Source organism: Gastrolobium bilobum, unplaced genomic scaffold, assembly GCF_033153095.1.
Source record: "Gastrolobium bilobum isolate Gb01-03AN ecotype WA unplaced genomic scaffold, APGP_CSIRO_Gbil_v1 utg43723, whole genome shotgun sequence".
NCBI classification, from domain to species: domain Eukaryota; kingdom Viridiplantae; phylum Streptophyta; class Magnoliopsida; order Fabales; family Fabaceae; genus Gastrolobium; species Gastrolobium bilobum.
The window spans coordinates 44402-66444 of record NW_026899130.1 but is presented as its reverse complement, the minus strand read 5'-3'; the positions used below and the strand labels follow the sequence as shown (position 1 = coordinate 66444).

Below are 22043 nucleotides of genomic sequence, written 5' to 3'. Positions count from 1 at the left end.
ATAGTGGTCCAATGCATCCTTTGCTTCACTGAGGAGCTAAGCTAGCCTTAGAGTCCTACTTCGAGGGCTGGGTGAGAGAAGGTTGAGTGAGGATATCTCCTAGTTACAAACCAGAAAATTATTAAAAAAAAAAATTCAAATGAAAAAAATAAAAACTGATACTTAGAAAAATTAATAACTACAGAAATCAAATTTAAATAAAAAATTAGAGAATAATTATTTATTTGAACGAAATATATTTCTTGTATCAGGTAAATTGCACCATTTCACGTAATACATTCAACATGAATGGATCAAAATAAGCTAGCTAACAAAATTATAATATATTTTTTTTTTAAATTTCATTTTAATTATAAAGTTCAAAATTAATATTTAAATAGATATTTCAAATTTAAAATCCCAAATGTCGAAATTCCAAACTGATTAAGAGAATCTTTCGGATTTAAACTTTTTTCTTATTTTCTAAAGAAATGTTTTTCTCTCGGATAATTGATTTCAAACTCCTCAAAGTAAAAACTCTTATTGGCTGATGGCAAAAGTCACAGTGATTTGAACTGGGTCTTCTTTTTGAAAAATAAATTCCTTTTTTTAATTTTCTTTTGCTATTAAAAACTAAAGAACAGACAGATTCTTCAAAAGAGTATATTTAAAATTGAAAATATAACTCATACTAATAATCCTGTCATAAATCTGAATATATAAATAGAATTTATTATTTTTCTTACGACTTTAATTATCAAAGTATATAATTTGTTTTACTCCAATCCAAATCTATGTGGTTTTGGATTGCTGTAAATAGGAGAGAATCATTATTCTAAGTGTCGTTTGGTACGCGGGGGGTTTTGGGAATTTTTGAGAAACTGAATTTTTTTAAATTTTAAATTTTTAGATATTATAAAAAGGGGAATGATATTATAACAACCAAATTATGTTACTACCAATCAATCTCACCGTTAGATCTATTATGTTGATCCAACGGTTATATTTATTTCCATCTTTATATGGTCATGATTTCCCATATTTAAAGTGAAAGCATAAAATATAGAAAATCATAACCATATAAATGTGAAAATAAATATAAAGTATTAAATTTAGGAAATCATGACCATACAAAAGTGAAAATAAATATAACATAATCGATCTAACGGTAAGAAATAAATTCAGTGGTCCCTTTCTCTCTCTCCCTTCTCCTCACTCCTCTCTCTTCTCTCTCACGGTGCATTGGGTCGGGAGCGTGCAATATTTGCTCCTAACGGTGAGATTGATTGGTAGTAATATAGTAGTAACACGACTTGATTGTTACAATATTTTTCCCCTTATAAAAAAGCTGAATGTAAAAATCATATTTTAAAAATTGAGATTCTGAATAAAAAAAATTTATCGTCTTCCAAACACCCGTGAACAGCAGCTGAACAAGAAACATATTTTCATTTCTTTAGTTGTTAGGGTATTGGGTATCCTTTCACCCTCACTACTCTCGTTTTTGGAGCATTTGAACTGAATTCTCTCATCTTCTCCCACAAAACGCATCGTTGCTGCATCCTTATTATCATGTTGTTCAATTCTCAGTTCTACAGAGCCCTTGTCCATCTCAAGGCCCCTAAATTTTACCCTCTTTTGTCATTGCCGTTTTCTCTGAAACTGGGATTCTGTACAAGCACTTCAGAATCAGAGTCAGAAACAGAATCACACTCTTTTACGGTTTCCTACCTCATCAACAATATTGGGTTACCCCCAGAAACTGCTGTAAAAGCTTCCAAACGACTTCGTTTCAAGTCCTCAGAGAAACCCGATTCAGTTCTCACCTTCTTCAGAGACCGTGGTTTTTCAGACTCGAACATACGTGACATTGTCAGAAGGGAACCGTGGCTGATTTCGACGGATCCCCACAAAACGATTTTGCCAAAGTTTGAATTTTTTCTCTCCAAAGGTGCTTCTGCCTCTGACATTGCTCGCTTGTTGACAGCGAACCCTAGAATCCTACAAAAAAGCTTGGAGAAACGTATAATCCCTGTCTATGAATTGGTAAATAGATTCTTGCAATCTGACAAGAACACCATTGCTTGCATAATTCGTAACTCGATTTCCTTCTCTTATACTCTGTCCATAGATAATCTCAAATTGTTGATTGATTGTGGAGTTTGTGATTTAAGCATTGCCAGATTGCTTGTCACGCGGCCATCTTTACTTGGCTCAAATGACTTGCTAAAGACTGTGGAGGAAGTAAAGGGTTTGGGATTTGACCCTTCAAAATCAACTTTTGCTGTGGCTATGACAGCAAAGAAAGCTGTTAGTAAAGCCAGGTGGGATGATAAAGTTGATATCTTGAAGAAGTGGGGGTGGTCTGATGAAACTGTTCTTCAAGCATTTAGGAGGCAGCCTAACTTGATGTTGGTATCCTGTGATAAGATTAATTTAGTCATGAGTTTTTGTGTCAATCAGTTGGGTTGGGATGCTTTGGCCCTTGTCAAAAAGCCAGGGTTTTTTGGATATAGTTTGGAGAAAAGGATGGTTCCAAGGGCTTTGGTTCTCCAGAATTTACTCGCTAAAGGCTTGAGAAAAAAGAATGCCAGCTTGTTTACCCCATTTACTATTCCTGAAAAGTTGTTTCTTGAAAAGTATGTGAAATGTTTTAAGGAGGAAAAATATCAACTCTTAAAGTTATACCAGGGAAAAAAAAGAGTATTCAAGAAAACCGGGACGATGGTGCAGTGTAGCATCTAGCCTTTATCAGATGGTTAACTTATGAGTACAAATTTCGTGTAATTCAACCTTGTTATGCTTCTTGATCCCATTCAAATACTTGTGTTAATCCTGTCTAAATTGCAACTGATTTAACTGAATTGTTTCATTTTGCTGGGTTGGAACTCTTGTTGCACTCTTCAGATGTCTAGCTGGGAAATATAGTGTGACAGATTCTGGATACAGCATTGTAGTCTAGGTAGAACTATTTAGTTTGTAGTTTGTTTGGTCGCATGAGATGGATAAGTGAAGCTAAGAGGATATTAACTAAGGATCGGTAGCTTACTTTCTACTTCAGTTTTGCAGTTCCTTCACCAGGTTTGATCAAGAAAAAACTTAGCTGGTTTACTGTGTTTATTCCTCTGAAAAAAGGTGCTTCGAGAAAAGCTTTTGACCTATGAGGGAGAAGCTTCTAAGGATTCAAGTTATGTGAAGATAGTTATGTTCTTCTTTGCAGCATAGTGATCATGTCAATAAGATAGGGCAAATGTGAGATCAGTTCTTTCATTGGAGAAAGATGAGGTAAGCAAGTGAATGTTTAAATGTTGGATTATGATACAATCAATAGAAGCCATAGGAATTTTTATTTTAACATTTTGTGGTTCTGTCCCCCCCCCCCCCAAAACAAACTAGTTTGGGATAAAGGTATGATTGATGTTGATGTTGTTTGTGGTTGTGTTCCTCTTTCGCTCCATCCCCGCAGGGGCAGAGAACCCATCGCTTTCTGGGGGGGCCCGAGCCATCAGTGAGATACCACTCTGGAAGAGCTAGAATTCTAACCTTGTGCCAGGACCTACGGGTCAAGGGACAGTCTCAGGTTTCCAAAAGCTTCTTGTACTTTTCAGGGGGGGTTATATAGAGGATAAAAACAAAAAAATTGGAATTGTTGGTTTATTCCCCCCCCCCCCCTCTCTTTTTTTTCTTGGACTTTATTGTTTTAATTGAGTTATAATATCAGCGTTCAGATGTGAGTAATTGTTAAATGAGTTATATTAAGTTAAAAAATTGTTGTCAACATGGGTTTATTTCTAACTTGCTTTTCTGAATTTAACAATTTATCTAAATATTGATTGAAAGTGGTAATGCATTGCATTGTTTTGGTTATAATAAAGGTACAGGCTAAGGTTGAGCCTTGGTGCCATACCTCATGATTTGGTGGTGAACGGATCAAGTCACAGAAACAACCTCTTCGCTCGTGGGGACAAGGTTTCATACATTTGACTCTCCAAAACCCCACAATGCATCACACCCATCTTAAGCATCGAGACCGATGCAACTTGAGCTTGTAGCTCATTGACAATTTAGTGCATTGTATTAACATAACTATGCCATTATTTTTGCATGCACTGCTTAATCTGCTGTTTCAATTTTGGAACTAATTTCACTTGTCAACTTTTGGTAAACCTGTTAAATGTGTATAGTTCGTGAACACCTCCAAATTTGCGTGGAAGCTCACATGAGCTTGCAACATAGGTGCAAAATCTCTGGGTACCCATCAATCGATGTTTGAAGAAGTTTCATGCAGATAATTTTCATTAGATTGTTAAGCTAGGCCTGTATGCTTGGGATGCCATAAGGGGAAGAAGCCTAAGGAACTTTTGGGCTTGTCATCAAGAGCTCCTTTGTATGGCATAACAATGGAGTGATTTACTAGCTGTAACGAGAACGTTTGTATAGTGAGGATACTATCTTCTGTGGATTGGATATGATATATATAAGATATTATCTTCTGAAGATATCGGTAGAATTAGATAAGATTACCAATTTTTTTATTTTTTAAAATAGAATAGTTTGTAACGACCTTTGTATTCCCACGTCTATATAGACGTATTGACTGATTAATAAATTTACACAAGTTTTCTCCAAATTTTATCATATGGTATCACAGCAATATCCAAGAGAATTTGTGCCACCACTTCCTGACTATCTTTTTACAGACTAACTACTTCCAATTAAATATGCCTAGAAAAGAAAAGAAAAGATTAAATATAACTGATTACAATTTAATCAGTATTAAACACATCTAAAATAAGAAAACAGTTCAAATTAAATTGACCTAATAATTGAAAGATTAGGAAAAAGAAGCAACATCACTTCTAAATTTCAGCCTTCCCATATAAACCAGTTCTAGTTGCATCACTCGGTCATTAATTTTTGTGTTAAATTATGACATAATTTAGTGATTGCTGTCCTTGGTTGAGCCTTCCCCATCATCTGCTGTGTGTTGCTTGCAGGAAAAATACCTCATGAACTCCTATTTCATGTTCAACCTTGTTACAATCATTTCATGGTGTTTGGCTGCTTATGTTAGGTATTCACTAGTCTTAAATCCAGCAATAAATTTGTTGTCAGATATCGCAAATGTGTGTTTCTTGGGTATCCTTACAAGAAGAAGAAAGGATGATGTCTCAACTGGGTTGAATCTAATACATTTTTTAGTTTCAAGGGTGTTCAATTTCATTAAAATATATTCCCTTGCATTGAACCTGGATCTCTTCATGGTCAAACTCCTCGATTGCGACTGCCAAGCTTTGTTATGCTCTTCAGGCATTTGCTTTTCTTCAACCTTGTGCAAATTATACACTCTTCACTCTTCAACATAATGATGTATTTCTTGCTTTGCTTGTGTATGTCAATGATATAATGCTTGCAGGCAATAATTCCACTGCTTGCTAGAAAGTATTTCCTTGCAGAGAAGTATACAAGTCATTGATGGACCTTCACTTGATAAATTTTTGGGTTGAATTAGTTCTTTACATAGTATGTTTTAGTGATCACAAAGTCACAAGTTCGATCCTTACCGCTTTCGTTTTTTCTTATAAATTTTAATGGTAGGTGGACCTGTATATTATCCACTCTTCCAGTGGATTCTCGTACAAGAGGATGTGTTAGAAAAATATATAAACCATTGATGGACTTTCATTTAATAGCTTAAATTTTTGGATTAAATTAATTTTTTACACTTCATAATCAAAATTTTAAGATACTCAGATCTCAAGTGTTTCCTTGGAATCAAGATTGTTCTTGTGCCAACGCAAGTATGCTTCAGACATCTTATCCGAATCAGGAGTACTTGGTTGTAAGCTTGTAGGTTTTTCGGTAGATCAGAATCGTAAACTTGCTTTTCTTGATGGTTTGATTATTGTGATCCAGGACGCTATAGTCATCTCATTGGAAGTTTTGTTTACCTTACTATTACTTGTCTCTATCTTAAAAAATTATAATAAAAAAGATTATTATAATCCTGAAGTAAATTATAATTATAAAAATATCTTAATTTTTGTCATAAAATGACGTTATTTTGAGCTCAATGCAAATAATTTGTCTACATTGATTGTAGAAAAAATGAATACACACACATATATATATATAAAGATCTTTTAATATTGATGTCAAATTAAAAAATTTAACATCAAATCTTAACTATTAGTTTTTATTAATTTAATAATTATAATACATTAAAAATTAATAATTAATTAATAAATATTATTCAATAAATTATAACCATTATTCACAAAATTAATTGTTAAGATTTGATTTGAAATTTTTTAATTTGATAATAGATATGACATAATATGTACGGAAGGAGATAAGAAAATACATTTCATGAGGAGGAAGTATTTGATTGAAAATTGAGTCATCCGTGTGCCCAAAAATTTAATTCAAATGATTTTTTCTGTGCTTAAACTAATCCAATCCAAATTGCTTAACACTATATTTCCATTTCATCTCCAGTGGTTAGGTTATATACAAGTACAACACTTTCAACTCAAAGCACGATTATTTCCTTCCTCCACCATTACTCATGTTCGAAAAAGTTGATGTAAATTATCTTTTCTTCTCCGACAAAACTTTCGTATCTATATCCTTAATACCATGTTCGATTCCCTGCGCTGTAGAGCCCTTGTCCATCTCAAGACCCCAAAATTTTACCCTCTTTTGCCATTGTCGTTTTCTCTGAAACTGAAATTCTCCACTAGCACTTCAGAATCAGAATCAGAATCACACTCTTTCGTGGTGTCCTACCTCATCAACAATGTTGGGTTCCCCCCAGAAACTGCTCTAAAAGCTTCCAAACAACTTCGTTTCAAGACCTCAGAGAAGCCCGATTCAGTTCTCACCTTCTTCAGAGACCGCGGTTTTTCACACTCAAACATATGCCACATCGTCAGAAAGGAACCGTGGCTGCTTTCGTGGGACCCCCACAAAACGATTTTGCCAAAGTTTGTTTTTTTTCTCTCCAAAGGTGCTTCTGCCTCTGACATTGCTCGCTTATTGACAGCGAACCCTAGAATCCTACAAAGAAGCTTGCAGAAACATATTATCCCTCTGTATGAAATGGTTAATAGATTCTTACAATCTGATAAGAACACCATTACTTGCATAATTCGTAACTCAATTTCATTCTCTTATACTCTGACCATACAAAATGTCAAATTGTTGATTGATTATGGTGTTTGTGATTTAAGCATTGCCAGATTACTTATTACGCGGCCATCTTTATTTGGCTCTAATAACTTGCTGAAGACTGTGGAGGAAGTAAAGGGTTTGGGATTTGACCCTTCAAAATCAACTTTTGCTGTGGCATTGTTAGCCATGAAAACTGTTAGTAAAGCCAGGTGGGATGAGAAAGTTGATATCTTGAAGAAGTGGGGGTGGTCTGATGAAATTGTTCTTCAAGCATTTAGGAAGCAACCTAATTTGATGTTGGTATCCGGTGATAAGATTAATTTAGTGATGAGTTTTTGGGTCAATCAGTTGGGTTGGGATGCTTTGGACCTTGCCAGAGGACCTGATATTTTTGGGTATAGTTTTGAGAAAAGGATGGTTCCAAGGGCCTCAGTTCTGCAATTTCTTTTGAGAAAAGGCTTACGAAGTAAGAGTGCAAGCTTACTCATTCCATTTACTATGCCTGAGAAGTCGTTCTTGAGCAAGTTTGTTCACTGTTTTAAGGAGGATGCTTCTTATCTATTGAAGCTGTATGAGGAAAAACTGAATCTTGAATACTCCAGGGAGAAAACTGGCATGCCATTCAGCAAATACTTTTTCTGTCTAGACTAGGATTGGAGCTAGTTTATCTGACTTGTTTCATTTGTTATCATCAATTTTGGTCACAGTTGTCATGCATCGGTCATACGAATACTACAATACTTTACCTGATGTAAATGCTTTATGTCTAGTACATGTAAAGTTCAAATGGTCTTTTGTATGGGCATGGAATACTTTTCTAATTGTGTTACTTTGCCTTGCTAGTTTATTTAATCCAAGAATTCATTGTTTATATAAACTTTCTATGCTGGTTACAATTTCTTGATTAAGGCTTTAAGCTTTAGATTGTCAAGTACTTCTGCTAACTACTTTTCCTTTGGTTCTTTACACATTGTCAATTTACTTTGTTATGATTTAAAGGAGTTTCTATTACTGGTATGCAAGAGATTATACAATTGTGGTCTCTTTGACCCTCCCGGTATTACTTTTGGACTTTGCAATGGGGGCCAGCCCACAGCTTGGAGGGTGTATCATCATAGGAACAAACCTAACAAGGATGACCAGATCACCCAGGGGCTGATTTTTGGTTGGGTAACAGGTGTATAGGCACTTAGGAAGTTAGGAGTTTCTGTTAGGCAGTTAGGAGATTTTAGACTTATGAAAGAAGCTAGACCTTGTATATATTGGCTAGCATAGTCCTAGTAGAGGGCATCTGAGTATCTTGTAACAGAATTGGGAAATTGGCCAATGAAAGGGAGAGCTCTCTTGTAAGAGGATTCCTCTTGTAGATTTCTTTCATATTTGATTGAACAACACCATTCTTTTACTTCTGTTTCTTGTATTTACCTCTATTATTTCCATTGAACCTAGCCCCAAATCTGTGTTACTGCTGTTCAAGAATTCAGGATCGCAACACCATGGCTCACTGTTTTCTTAGATTTTCAATTTTGGAGAATATCTTATCTACCCGTCGGGGGTGGTCTGAAGAAACAATTTTGGAAGCATTTAGGAGGCAGCCCAACTGTATGTTAGTATCCAATGATAAAATCAATAGGTTGAGGTGATTTTGGGTCAATCAGTCAGGTTGGAGTTCTTCTTACTTGGTCAACGGTTCGCGGATTTTTCGATATAGTTTGGAGAACAGGGTTATTTCAAGGGCTTCGGTTGTCCAGTATCTTCTATTCAAAGGTTTGAGAAGCGAGAGTGCCAGCTTACTCACACCGTATTTTTGGTCTGAGAAGTTGCTCCTGCAAAGGTTTGTTGAATGTTTTGGAGAGGAGGAAACTTCACAGCTACTAAAGCTATATAAGGAGGAAACGTTCATAAAATATTTGAATTATGATGAGTTTTTGAAATGTTTTAAGAAGGAATCTTTTCAATAAAATTTGTATGAGGATGAATCTAGCATACAGTAGACCAAGGAGGACACTGGCATGTAGTGTTCATAAAAATATTTCGTTATTTAATCCATATTTGGTGTAATTTAACATTATCAGATTGTTTCTTTATTTCTTCAAAATTCTTTGTCATGCACTGTCTATACTTGGCTCAACCAACCTGCTGAAGACGTTGGAGAAAGTAAAGGGTTTCAGATTTGATCCTTCAAAATCAACTTTTGCTGTGGCAGTGATAGCAAAGACAGCTGTCAGCAAAGCTCGGTGGGATGAGAAAGTTGATATCTTTAAGAAGTGGTGGTGGTCTGATGAAATCGTTCTTCAAGGATTTAGGAGGCAGCCTAACTTGATGTTGGTTCCTGTGATAAGTTTAATTTAGTGATGAGTTTTTGGGTCAATCAGTTGGATTGGGATGCTTTGGCCGTTGTCAAAGGACCAGATATTTTTGGGTATTGCTTCGGGAATAGGATGGTTCCAATTCAAGGGCCTCAGTTCAGATGTTTCTTTTGAGGAAAGGCTTACAAAATAAGAATCCAAGCTTAATTAGGCCACTCACTATGCCTGAGAAGTTGTTTTAAAGTAAGTTTGTTCACTGCTTTAAGGAGTCTTCTTATTCATTGAAGCTGTTTGAGGAAAAACTGAATCGTGCATACACCAGGAGAACACTGTGTTGCTATTCACCAAATATGTAACTTCTTAATTTTATTTTATTTTTTGTCTTCTCTTTTTTTATGTAATTTAACCTTAGTTTGTTCCCTCTTTGATTTAAAATACTTGTTCTGTCTAGGACAGGATTGGAGCTAGTTTAGCTGACCTGGTTCATTACTTCATTTGGTATCAATTTTGATCACAGTTGTGATGTATATCAGTAATAACAATACTTTACCTAATGTTAGTGCTTTATGTTTAGTACATGTAAAGGGAACTTCTCTACACGTTGTCATTTTAAGGGAACTTCTATTTTGCTATGATTTAAGGGAGTACTAAAATTATTTTCTGTAGTAGAAGACATATGAGTATTTTGTAAGAGATTTGGGAAATTGGCCAATGAAAGGGAGAGTTCCCTTGTTAGAGGATTCCTCTTGTACGTTTCACTCATCTTTGATTGAACAAACCATTCTTTTACCTCAGTTTCTTGCATTTCCCACTCTAATTCCCATTGAATCTAGCCCCATATCTGTGTAATGAGCAAATAATTTAAAGAACCATCATCTACTTGTAAGCAAAAACCCGGTGCGATGTGAAAGTTGATGCCTATAAGGTGGTAGTGACAATCAATGAATAAGATCTTAGTCTTGGATCCTAGAGGAACAAGTAAAAATTCACTCACGTGATTATATTCGAAGATTTCTTCCTGTAAAAAGGTTACTCCACTAACTAGCCCTTCAGTGTCGAGGGATTTCAAACATGTGTGTGCGTGTGTGAAATTTCATGTCCTTAATTTGCAATTTTAATTGCTTTCCCGAATATGAATGCATGACTATTGGTGAATTATCTAAGGATGATGTTGAATAGAATTATCTGGCTCTTTGACCCATGGGGTTTTTTACCCTTAATATTTCAATTTGGTATTGGGTCGATATATTTTACTATTGGGGGTTGTTTAGTTCCGTGGGCGAGCCCAATGGATTTGAGTTCCATCCACATCCTTTCGTGGAACTTTTTTATTTTTAACCAGTTCCACCCCTCCCTTGGCGGAACTTGTTTACCATTTGATCTCACGGGTTATGACAGTGTGATGGTTTTATTAACTATGATCAACCAGAAAGAAAGAAAGCATGGAAGAAAAAGGTCATTGTATATTCCATTAAAAAGAAAAAGGATACAGGAGTGTATATATAAGGAGAGTCACACACGAATGGTGCACATCAGCACTAAAAGGCATAACAGAAAAGTGAAAAATAGCACTACTAATAGAAAAAGATAACAGCACTACAAAAAGATACAATCAGTAATAAAACGGTTACAACCAAAATGACAATAAGTTAAAAAAATAAAGTATATACAAATAGTCCCCCTCAAGATGGAGAGTGAATGTTGAGAACTCTCATCTTGGATAACAGAGCTGAAAATTTTAATGGAAGCAGTGGTTTAGTAAACAGATCAGTGAGTTGTTTCGTAGAAGGAACTAGAAAAGTCTTCAAGTGGCCTTTGATGATGTGCTCACGAACAAGATGACAGTCAATTTCTATATGCTTTGTGCGTTCATGGAATACCAGATTTGCTGGTACATGTAAAGCAGACTGATTATCACAAAAAAGGTGATCAGGTCCTGAATGCAGAACATGAAGATCCTTAAGCAGAGAAAATAACCATAACAATTCACAAGTAACATTAGCCATGGACTGATACTCAGATTTAGTAGATGACCTGGAAACAGTGCTTTGCTTCTTTGATTTCCAAGAGATGATGGAATCTCCAATGAAAACACAAAGGATGACTTTCAAGGCAAGCAGCTCAATCAGAGTCATAAAAAGCATTAAGCTGGACAGTGGATGCTGAAGAAAAGAAAAGGCCTTGACCAATGGCGTCCTTCACATAACCAAGTAACCTATGAGCAGCTTGAAGATGAGGAAGACGAGGAGAGGCCATAAATTGGCTAAGATGATTAACAACATAATATATATCAGGTCTAGAAATCGTCAAATACATTAACCGCACAATTAATCGTCTAAATAGATAAGGATCAAGGAGATAACCATCAATAGAGGCAAGTTTGACATCAACATCCATGGGAGTGATACGAGGTTTGCAACCTGAATGACCAGAATCTTTGAGAATCTCTAGAGCATAATGACGTTGGCAAACAGAAATGCCTTTGGCAGAGCGAGCAACCTCAAGGCCAAGAAAGTATTTTAAGGAACCAAGATTCTTCAATCTGAATTTGTTATGGAGCACATCAGTGAGCAGCTGCACTTCAGTAGAATTATTAGAAACAACAATAATGTCATCAACATATACCAAAATAGTAATGAAACAAGTGTCCGAAAAACGAACAAAGAGAGAGTGGTCAGATTGGGACTGATGAAAACCAAGCTGTACAAAGGTGGATGAAAATTTAGCAAACCATTGACGTGAAGCATGTCGAAGACCTTATAAGGAATTATTGAGGCGGCAAACAACATCAGTTATGAAAGGCTGCAAGAGCTAGAAGGACCCTAACAGTGGTTAACTTCGCAACAGGGGAAAAATATCCATAAAATCAATCCCTTCTTGTTGGGGAAAACCCTTAGCAACTAAACGGGCCTTATACCTTTCAAGAGAAACATATGAGTTGTACTTAATTTTGTAGACCCACATGCAGCTGACAACATGCTTGCTTGAGTAAGAGAGACAACATATCAGGTTCTATTATGTTCAAGAGCTGATAATTCAGCTTGCATAGCACCCTGTCATCCCAGTAATTGAGAGAGGCTTCAGAGTAGGAATGAGGCACAAAGTGAAAAGAAACATAATTAATAAAAGCTAAATGGGAAGGGGAGAGTCTATGATAGGAAATAAAATCAGATCAAGGATGAAGGGTGGAGGAAGAACAAATATAATCATTAAGGTGAGTGGAAGGGTGACGAGCACGTTGAGGATGCAAGGGAACCTGAAGATCAGGGTGGGATATATTAGACGAATCAGTGGCTGGAACAACAAGAGAAGAGGAAGAAGGGAAGTTCAAAAATTCAGTAGAGAAAAAAGAAGAAGTATGGACCAGAGCAAAAGGGAAAATATGTTCAAAGAACACAACATCACGAGATGTGAAGGTGCAATTTAACTCCAAATCAAGGAGTTTGTAGCCCTTGTGGCTAGGTGGGTAACCAAGAAAACTGCAGGTAAAGCACGAGAGGAGAATTTATTTCGGATTTTTGGAAGGGTAGAGCTGTAACAGATACAACCAAAGACCCGAAGATGGTCATATGAGGGAGGTTTATGGCAGAGAAGTTCAAAGGGGGATTTGGAAGACAGAAGAGGAGATGGAGTCATGTTGATAAGGTAGACTGCTGTGAGAACACAGTCTTGCCAAAACTGTAAAGGAATGTGGGATTGGAAGTGCAATGCACGAGCCACATTGAGGAGATGTTATGCTTTCGCTCAACAACAGAGCTCTGTTGGGGACCGTTAACACATGAATGGAAGACTTGTATTCCCTTAGAAGAAGAAAAAGATGACAAACTAAATTCATGAGCATTATCAGAACAGAGAGATTTAATAAGAAGACTATACTCAGTATAAACAAGGTTGTAAAAAATAGAGAAAATAGAAGAAAAATCAGACTTGTTGCGAAGAAAATAAGTTCATGTGAACTTGGTAGCATCATCAGCTATAATAAGAAAATACCTAGAACCTTCAACAGAGGGAGTATTAAAAGGACCCCAAATATCACAATGCAAAAGATCAAAAGGGGATACAGATAATTTGGGAATTAAAATAAAAGGAAGACATTTTTGTTTAGTAAGAGGGCACACAGAACAATGATGTGAAGCATTCAAATTATTAAAAAAATCCCAAAATACATTTCATAGAGTTCAAAACAAAAATAGAAAGATGACCTAATCTAGAATGCCAGAGAACAGGATCTTTGACAGTTAAAGAAAAACACAGGGGTTGGGGAATATTATCTGTGGGAAAAAGGTTTGTAGTGTCAAGAATGCAGAGGTCCCTGTGTCTTCTAGCAATCCCAATCATCCTTGCCGAAGTACGATCATGAAGAAAACAATGAGAATCAGAAAAATTAGCAATGACAGGAGAATCTCGAGTTAAGGCACTAATCGAGAGAAGGTTGAAAAAGAAAGAGGGAACACTAAGAACATTGAAAAGCGTTAAGGAATCAGAAATGGAAACAAAAACAGTAGCATTAATGATGACAGACGACCCATTAGGGAAATAAACGGAGGAATCATACAAAAAAGAGGAGAATAAGAGACTAAGGGCTTGTTTGGTGTGACGTATAAAGCATGATAGTATAGGCTGATACTATACGTTATGACATTTTCGGTTGTTCGGTGTGACCATCGTATAGTATAAGCTTATACAGCATAATCCCTTAATACATCAAAATGATGTATAACTTAATCCGGCCTAAGGGTGAAGGATAAGACTTGATAAGAGATTGATGTATTAACATCGTTGACCAATGTAATTCTCAAAAATTAATATATTATTTTAATATTAATCTATTAAAATAAAAATTAATTTTTCAATATATTTATTTTTAAAATATTGAATATTTTTATTTTTATAAAAATTAATTTATATTTTGGACACACTGATCAATAAATTTTTATAAAAATTAATATCATATGACATTTTTTGAAGAATTATATAAATTTTTTATTAAAGGATATTTTTATTAAAAATGTTTATTTTTATCATATATAGTACAATACAGTGCACTACCAAAATACTAGATGATATTATCTTATACAATATATTATTTTATACAATACCGTGGGCTTTTTTTACCTTTATAACCTTTTATTAATAATTAATTACCAAATTGACCTTCATTATAAACTATTTCAAAAATTTAACCTCCCCAACAAACATAACACCAATCTGCCCCTGTTTGACCGTTGACCACCAAGTCTACCCGGGTACTCCCCTCCCTACCCGGGTATTTTTTGAAATTTTTGCCTACCCGGGTAGGGAGGGGTGTACCCGGGTAGAGTTCTTCAATCTGGAAAAATAGTTGAATTATTTACCCGGGTACATAGGGGTGTACCCGGGTAAATCTCCACCAGAAACCCCAAAACCCCTCCTAGATCTCTGCAGCAGCCAACAGACATACAATTTACAAAATCGGTTTCTCCTCCTTATCTTCATCTTATGTTAATTTTTTTATCCCATCTTCCCACGGTATTGTCACCTACCATTTGCTATGGTTTTTTCAAATCTTGGGTTGGTTGAAAGTTCTAAACTTTTTTTTGATTTCTTTGCAAGTTTGGTTTTGAATGAATGCTTCTGAGAAAAGGGTACCTTTCAACTTTACTGCTCTTGTACTTGTTCCTCATACAATTTTTTCCTAATCTAGTTTGTTGCAGTTTTTGAACAGGTATCGCTTCTTGTCATTGGATGTGTGAATTTCTGAACCTATTCGACAGAGGCCATGCATTATTCTGCCTCCTCCTGCTTCATTTTGCATCCAAGGCCTGGTGTCAGTTTCCGAGTTCTGGTAGAATTCCTGGTGATGACTGTTAATGTAAGTAAACTTACAAGTGCTATAGGAGTTGCTATGTAGCAGTCTCTTGAGTTCAATGAGATTTCATTTTAGTCTCTTGAGTTTTATTTCATTTTGGGGTTTTTGACAGAGATTTACCCGGGTACACCCCTCCCTATCCGGTAAATAATTCAAACATTTTCTCAGATTGAAGAACTCTACCCGGGTACACCCCTCCCTACCCGGGTAGACAAAAATTTCAAAAAATACCCGGGTAGGGAGGGGTGTACCCGGGTAGGCTTGGTGGTCAACGGTCAAACAGGGACAGATCGGTGTTATGTTTGTTGGGGAGGTTAAATTTTTGAAATAGTTTATAATGAGGGTCAATTTGGTAATTAATTATTAATAAAAGGTTATAAGGGTCAAAAAGCCCAATACCGTGCCAAACACTGGATAGTATTAAAATTCAATCAGGTCTTATACAATCAAGCCTTATACTATCAGGTCTTGTACTATCATGCATTTTTTTTTTTGATAACATTAAGGGGCGAAGCCCCGTACTATCATGCATTATCCTATACTATGTATCAAACATGCCCTAAGAGTAATACAAACATGGTGCGTAGCACCAGTATCCAGCAAGACAGAGGAAGAATAAGGATAAACTTACCATTGAAACTCGACACCGAAGGAGAAGACTCGATGATTGAAGGAGTGGAGGACGATGGAGACAGTGTAGAACTCTGTTGAATGAGCGAAAGCAATTGATTGTATTGTGTCGATTTAAAAGCTAGAGGAGCATTAGCTTGTGAAGAGGTAGGGTTCGATGAGTGTTTGGGAGAAAGTTTGGGGTTGCCAGGAACGAACTAAATGAAACGGGCTTGGGCTAAATTAGAGAAGGTATTGGGTCTAGGCACAATGGGCTAGTAACCAGGTGGGTAGCCGTGTAGCTTAAAGCATTTTTCACGGGTGTGGCCTGCAAGGTTACAATATGTACACATGGGTTTTGAACGACATTGAGTGACAGTCGCCAGGGGTGCAAGAGAGGGAGGTGAGGTTGTAATAGGGTTTAGGAAAGAGGAATCCGAAACAACAGAAGCGGGTAGTGAAACAGAGATCTGACGTTGGTGCTCTTCCTGAAGAATCATATAGAAGACTTTAGCAAGTGAAGGCAACATATCAATCAACAAAATATGAGCACGGGCTACCGAGAAGGAGTAATTGAGTCCGATCAAAAATTGGAGAACATGATCTTGTTCCCTACTAGTGCTTATTTGACGAAGAACACCACAACTGCAGGCAAGGAGGGGAAGATAATCTTGTAACTTATCCCAAAGAGATTTCAATTTCGTGTAATAACCATTGACACCAGAGCCTTGACGAAGAGAAGAAATCTGTTGTTTGAGTTGAAAAATTTGAGGACCATTAGCCTGTGAGTAACATGTTTCTAAATTGGACTAGACCACATAAGCATTGGAGAAGTAGAGAAGACTGTCAGCAATGTCTTTTGAAACAAAGTTTAATATCCAGGAAATTACCATGGAATTGCAACGTTTCCAAGAAGAAAATATGAGGTTAGAAGAAGGAGAACGAAGGAAAGTACCATCGACAAACACCAGCTTATTTTTTGCGGTCAAAGCAAGAATCATGGAACGATGCCATGAATTAAAATTGGAAACAAAAAGATAGAGACTCGAAGAGTCGTCCATGGATTGGGATGAACTAGAGGAAGAGTCCGTTTGTAGTGTTGTTGCCACGAGCCATAAAAAGAGGCAAGGGAAAACAAGAGATTTCTGATACCATATTAACTATGATCAACCAGAAAGAAAGAAAGAAAGCATGAAAGAAAGAGGTCTTTGTATATTCTATTAAAAGAAAAGAGGATACAAGAATGTATATATTCAAGGAAGGAGAGTCACACACGAATGATGCACATCAACACTAAAAGCTATAACAGAAAAGTGAAAAATAGCACTACTAACAAAAAAAGATAACAACACTACAAAAAAAAATAAAAACCAGTAATAAAACGGTTACAACCAAAATGACAATAAGCTAAAAAAAGAATAAAGCATATACTAATAGAGCCATATCTTGGGGAACGCACCATTTTAAAACTTTTGGGCAAAATAATTGACCAATTAAAGCTGATTGGATAAGTTTTTCTAAAGTAATGCAGTCAAACATGTCACATATGCTGACGGGACTAGTCCCGTCACCGATAATGACGTGACTCGGGTATCGGTGACGTAAAACTTCAGAAGGCCATAACTTAGTGATTCGGGTATCAAATCAGATGATTTTTTTTGATTTCATATAACCTTTCAAGATTTACGCAATGATACATAATTTAACATATTTTATCTCCCACAAATATAATTTGAAGATCTTCTGGATTTAAACGCTCTTGAGATTGTGTGATTGTGGTACAATTATTACAATTCAAACTATGTTTGTCGGAGATAAAATATGTCAAATGAGGTGTCATTATGTAGATCTCGAAAAGTTATGTGAAATAAAAAAAAATCATCTGATTTGGATAACCGAATCACAAGTTATGGCCTTCCGAAGTTTTACTGGACTGCATACATGACGCTGACATGGCACGAGTCCCGTCAGCATATGTGACATGTTTAAATGCATTACTTTGAAAAAATTTATCCAATCAATTTTAACTGGAGAATTCTTTTGCCCAAAAATTTTAAAATGGTGCTTTAGCACCATATCTGGGTTTACGTTATCCAGCCACTGATATCCCCATGCTACACGCTTTTTTATTTATGAAGAACAAGGTCCGTATGATAGTTGATTGTCGTTCAAAATATGTGAAAGTGCTACAAGATAAACAAATTCCATTTGATTTGACTTTGTGTGGATCAGCCTTAAGAAGACGTTTGGTAGAGGAGAATTTTTTTTTATCTGAAAATCTCAATTTTCAAAAATATAATTTTTATATTCAGTTTACAATAATATTCAAAAATTAAAAATTTATAAAAATTTAATTTTCCGAGAATCCTACAAAATGACGCGTACCAAACACGCAAGGGCTCCTCACAGTTGCCATTTACAATATATGGAGAACATGAATTCACGTGCTTCTCTTGTTATGGCAATTGTGGTCGGTCAATCACAACGATGAAAATTGTGATAGCTTTGATGTTGTTGAGCCACAAAAGAGAGAAAGAGACTCTGGGTTTAGTAACATAAAAAAAAATTTAGATGCCGAAGAAGCAATTTTTTTGAACTATAAATTATTATAAAATTTATTGTAATGTATTAAATTCAAATATAGTACTATATTTATGTGAGAGTGTCTTATTTTTTTTAGTTTATTTTCCTTAAAAGTAACATATGTTAATTTTATTTTTTTTAAATATGAGATTTCTATTCCCTTTCAACTAATTATACATTATAGAATTTTACATGAATCTATTAACCGTTAATATAAAGATGATGTTATTTAGTCTTATTTTTTTTATAGATAATACTCAGTCTACTTTATTTAAAGATTTCAAAATAAGATAAAAATATTTTTTGCATTTTTCTTTGTCTTTATATATATATATATGGAATAGTATCTCTTCAGTCACTGGGGATAAAGTTATCTCCCGTGAGCCCAAAACGACGTCGTTTTGGATTATAAAATTAAAAAATTATAATGATAAAGACTAATATAACCTTGCAATATATTAGAATTACAAAAATACCTTCATTTCCGTCCCAAAACGACGTCGTTTTGGACTCACCGGAGATAACTTTATCACCAGTGACTTGAGAGATCCTTTACCCATATATATATATATATATATATATATATATATATATATATATGGGAAAAATGTTTCTGCAGTTAATGCAGATAAGTTATCTGTATTTATTCCAAAACGACGTCGTTTTGGTATTGAAATCTTAAAAATTTATAAATATAAGGACTATTATAACCCTGAAATAAATTAAAATTACAAAAACACCATGATTTCCGGCCCAAAACGACGTCGTATTGCTTATTGCAGATAAGTTATCTGCAGTAACTACAGAAAAACGAACCCTATATATATATGGGAAAACATTTTCTCCTTTTAAAGGAGAAAATTTTTCTCATGTTAGTGATTCATAGCATAAGTGGGTCCCACCTTGAAATTTTTTTCTCTACTATTTTGTGGGCCCCACTTATATTATGAGTTACTAACATGAAAAAAAAATTCTTTTTTAAAAGGAGAAAATGTTTTCCCATATATATATATATGGCAATTTATTGTTATATCAATATAAAGATAAATTTTATACTTGACTTTTGTGTAAAAAATGAGTTTTATTAATCTCATGTCAAAGAAGATAATTTATCTCATGTCATAGAGACAAATTTGTAGGCTCCGCCACTTGAAAAAAAAAAAGAAAAAAAAATGTGGCACAGTTATCGAAACATGTGTAGGAGAGAAACTTATCTCATGTAGCATAAGAGTAGTTTTTCCAGTAAAAAATTTATTGAATAACAAAAACTAACTATTAAAAGTTGATTAACGGAGATGATTCTGTAACTTCATGCGAGAAAATTTTAACCATTAATAATTGAATTAACGGAGATGATTCTGTAACTTCATGTTCTTTTATTTTATTTTTTTCTCTTCTCCCTTATTACCATTAACTTACCGTGTATGATTATAAGTGTCCCACATGACATGATTCTGTTAATTAGCACATAAGGATCCACTCCCAAGTTGATTTAATGTTGCATTCATGGGCTGCTCTTCGTAGCACAACACACTCTTCTTCCCTTTTTTTTTTTTTTTTGGGAAGCACACTCTTCTTCCCTTTAATTGTATCTCACTGTTCTCCGTACTCACAAACAACAACACAACAATTGAATCATTTTTTGCCACAAAATTCTTCATTGATTCTAAGCCTTTGAATGAATCTCAATACCATGTTGAAAGCATTTCTCCGTCAGAGTGGTTTAGGCATCTCAAGAAAATCAACAACCCTAAAATTTGACCCTCTTTTGCCGCGCTCACTGTTCCCATTTTCTCTCAAATTCTGCAGCACGAGTTCTTCAGATCAACACGCATTTGCGGTGTCCTACCTCATCAACAATTGTGGGTTCTCACCAGAATCTGCCCTCAAAGCTTCCAAGGTTGTTCGTTTCAAGACCTCACAAAAACCCGATTCAGTTCTCACCTTCTTCAGAAACCACGGTTTCTCAGACTCAGATATATACAGTATCATCAAAAGAGAACCGTGGCTCCTTTCATGCGATACCAACAAAAGGATTTTCCCAAAGTTTCGATTTTTAATCTCCAAAGGCGCTTCTACCTCTGACATTGTTCTCATTGTGACAAGGAACCCCAGATTCCTAGTATTAAGCCTTGAGAATCGTATAATACCAGCATATTATGTGGTAAATAGTATCCTCCAATCTGATAAAATGGTCCTTGCTTCTATAATTTGTTGTCCTTCTTTGCTTTCTAGCAATTGTCTGGTCCCTAATGTCAAATTGTTGGTTGATAATGGTGTGGCCCGTTTCAACCTACTCAGCATCCTTCGTACGAAGCCATATGTAATCTCCTCTACTGATTTGGGGAAGATCGTGCAGGAATTAAGATACCTGGGATTTGATCCTTCCAAATCATACTTTGGTATTGCATTGGTTGCCAAAAGATCTGTAGACAAATCCCGATGGAATGAGAAAATTGATACCTTTAGGAGGTGGGGTTGGTCTGAAGAAACAATTTTGGAAGCATTTAGGAGGCAGCCCAAATGTATGTTAACATCCAATGATAAAATCAATAAGGTGATGCAATTTTGGGTCAATCAGTTAGGTTGGAGTTCTTCTTACTTGGTCAAAGGACCTGGGATTTTTGGATATAGTTTGGAGAATTGGGTCATTCCAAGGGCTTTGGTTATCCAGTATCTTCTATCCAAAGGTTTGATAAGCAGCAGTGCCAGCTTAGTTACACCGTTTATTATGTCTGAGAAATTGTTCCTGAAAAGGTTTGTTGAATATTTTGGAAAGGAGGAAACTTCACAGCTATTAAAGTTATATCAGAGAAAAATGAAAGATGAAGATAAGAGAGTACAGAGGGAACCGTGACATGTCACGTCCAAGAATCCATTTTTTATATAAACTATCTTTGCTGTTTTACAAGTTCATGATTGCGGCTTCAAGGTTTAGATTTTTAAGTACTTTTAACTACTCTTCCATTGGTTCATTGTCATTTTAAGGGAACTTCTATTTTGTTTAGATTTAAGGGAGTTCTTGTTACTGGTATGCAAGAGATTATACAGTTTTGTTGCCTCTTTGACCCACCATGGCTCGCTGTTTTCTTTCATTTTCTATTTTGGATAATATCTTATGCACCCCTTAGATTTACTTTCTTCTCTTTCTGATAATATAGTGATCTCACAGAGTCATACTTGTGGGAAGGTGTTGTGCAAAAGGGATTTATTGCTTGGAAGGCCTTTCCATGTTTTAGCACGCCTTTGTCTCTAAAGTTTGACTGAAGTGTAATGAGCAAATAATTTGAAGAACCACATCTGCTTGTAAGCAAAAACTCGGAGGGATATGAAAATGGATGCCTCTGGCAAAAAGATTTCAATATTGCTTTTTTAATAACAAATTACGCAAACATAGTCGTTTTGGATGTATTTACGCAAGTATAGCACCCAAATACGTCCTAGGGGGGCGTGACCACTTGGAGAGAGACACGCCCAGAGAGAACATGAGCTAGGAGAAAGACACACCCAAAGGGGCGTGTTTGAGGAGAGAGACATGACCC

At 35.6% G+C, this 22043-nt stretch overlaps 3 protein-coding genes across 4 annotated transcripts; all 3 read left to right on the top strand.

Moving 5' to 3' along the window:
• The first annotated feature begins 1422 nt into the window (after nucleotides 1-1422).
• On the top strand, nucleotides 1423-5044 carry LOC133287522 (uncharacterized). 2 transcript variants are annotated; one of them, XM_061485151.1, is made up of 2 exons: nucleotides 1423-3948; nucleotides 4977-5044. In XM_061485151.1, exon 1 carries the CDS (start codon nucleotides 1552-1554, stop codon nucleotides 2722-2724), a length of 1173 nt encoding a protein of 390 aa, XP_061341135.1. In that variant the 5' UTR covers nucleotides 1423-1551; the 3' UTR covers nucleotides 2725-3948; nucleotides 4977-5044. The 2 variants fall into 2 exon arrangements, with proteins under 2 accessions (XP_061341135.1, XP_061341133.1); XM_061485149.1 differs by lacking the exon at nucleotides 4977-5044 and having other exon boundaries at nucleotides 1423-3264; nucleotides 3446-4576.
• Nucleotides 5045-6490: 1446 nt separating this feature from the next.
• LOC133287521 (uncharacterized) lies at nucleotides 6491-10006 on the top strand. Its single transcript, XM_061485148.1, has one exon. It carries the CDS (start codon nucleotides 6619-6621, stop codon nucleotides 7801-7803), a length of 1185 nt encoding a protein of 394 aa, XP_061341132.1. The 5' UTR covers nucleotides 6491-6618; the 3' UTR covers nucleotides 7804-10006.
• A 10130-nt stretch (nucleotides 10007-20136) lies between these two features.
• Nucleotides 20137-21794, top strand: LOC133287527 (uncharacterized). The gene is made up of 2 exons (XM_061485156.1): nucleotides 20137-21433; nucleotides 21663-21794. The coding sequence occupies exon 1, from the start codon at nucleotides 20180-20182 to the stop codon at nucleotides 21356-21358; it is 1179 nt and encodes a 392-aa protein (XP_061341140.1). The 5' UTR covers nucleotides 20137-20179; the 3' UTR covers nucleotides 21359-21433; nucleotides 21663-21794.
• Nucleotides 21795-22043: the final 249 nt, after the last annotated feature.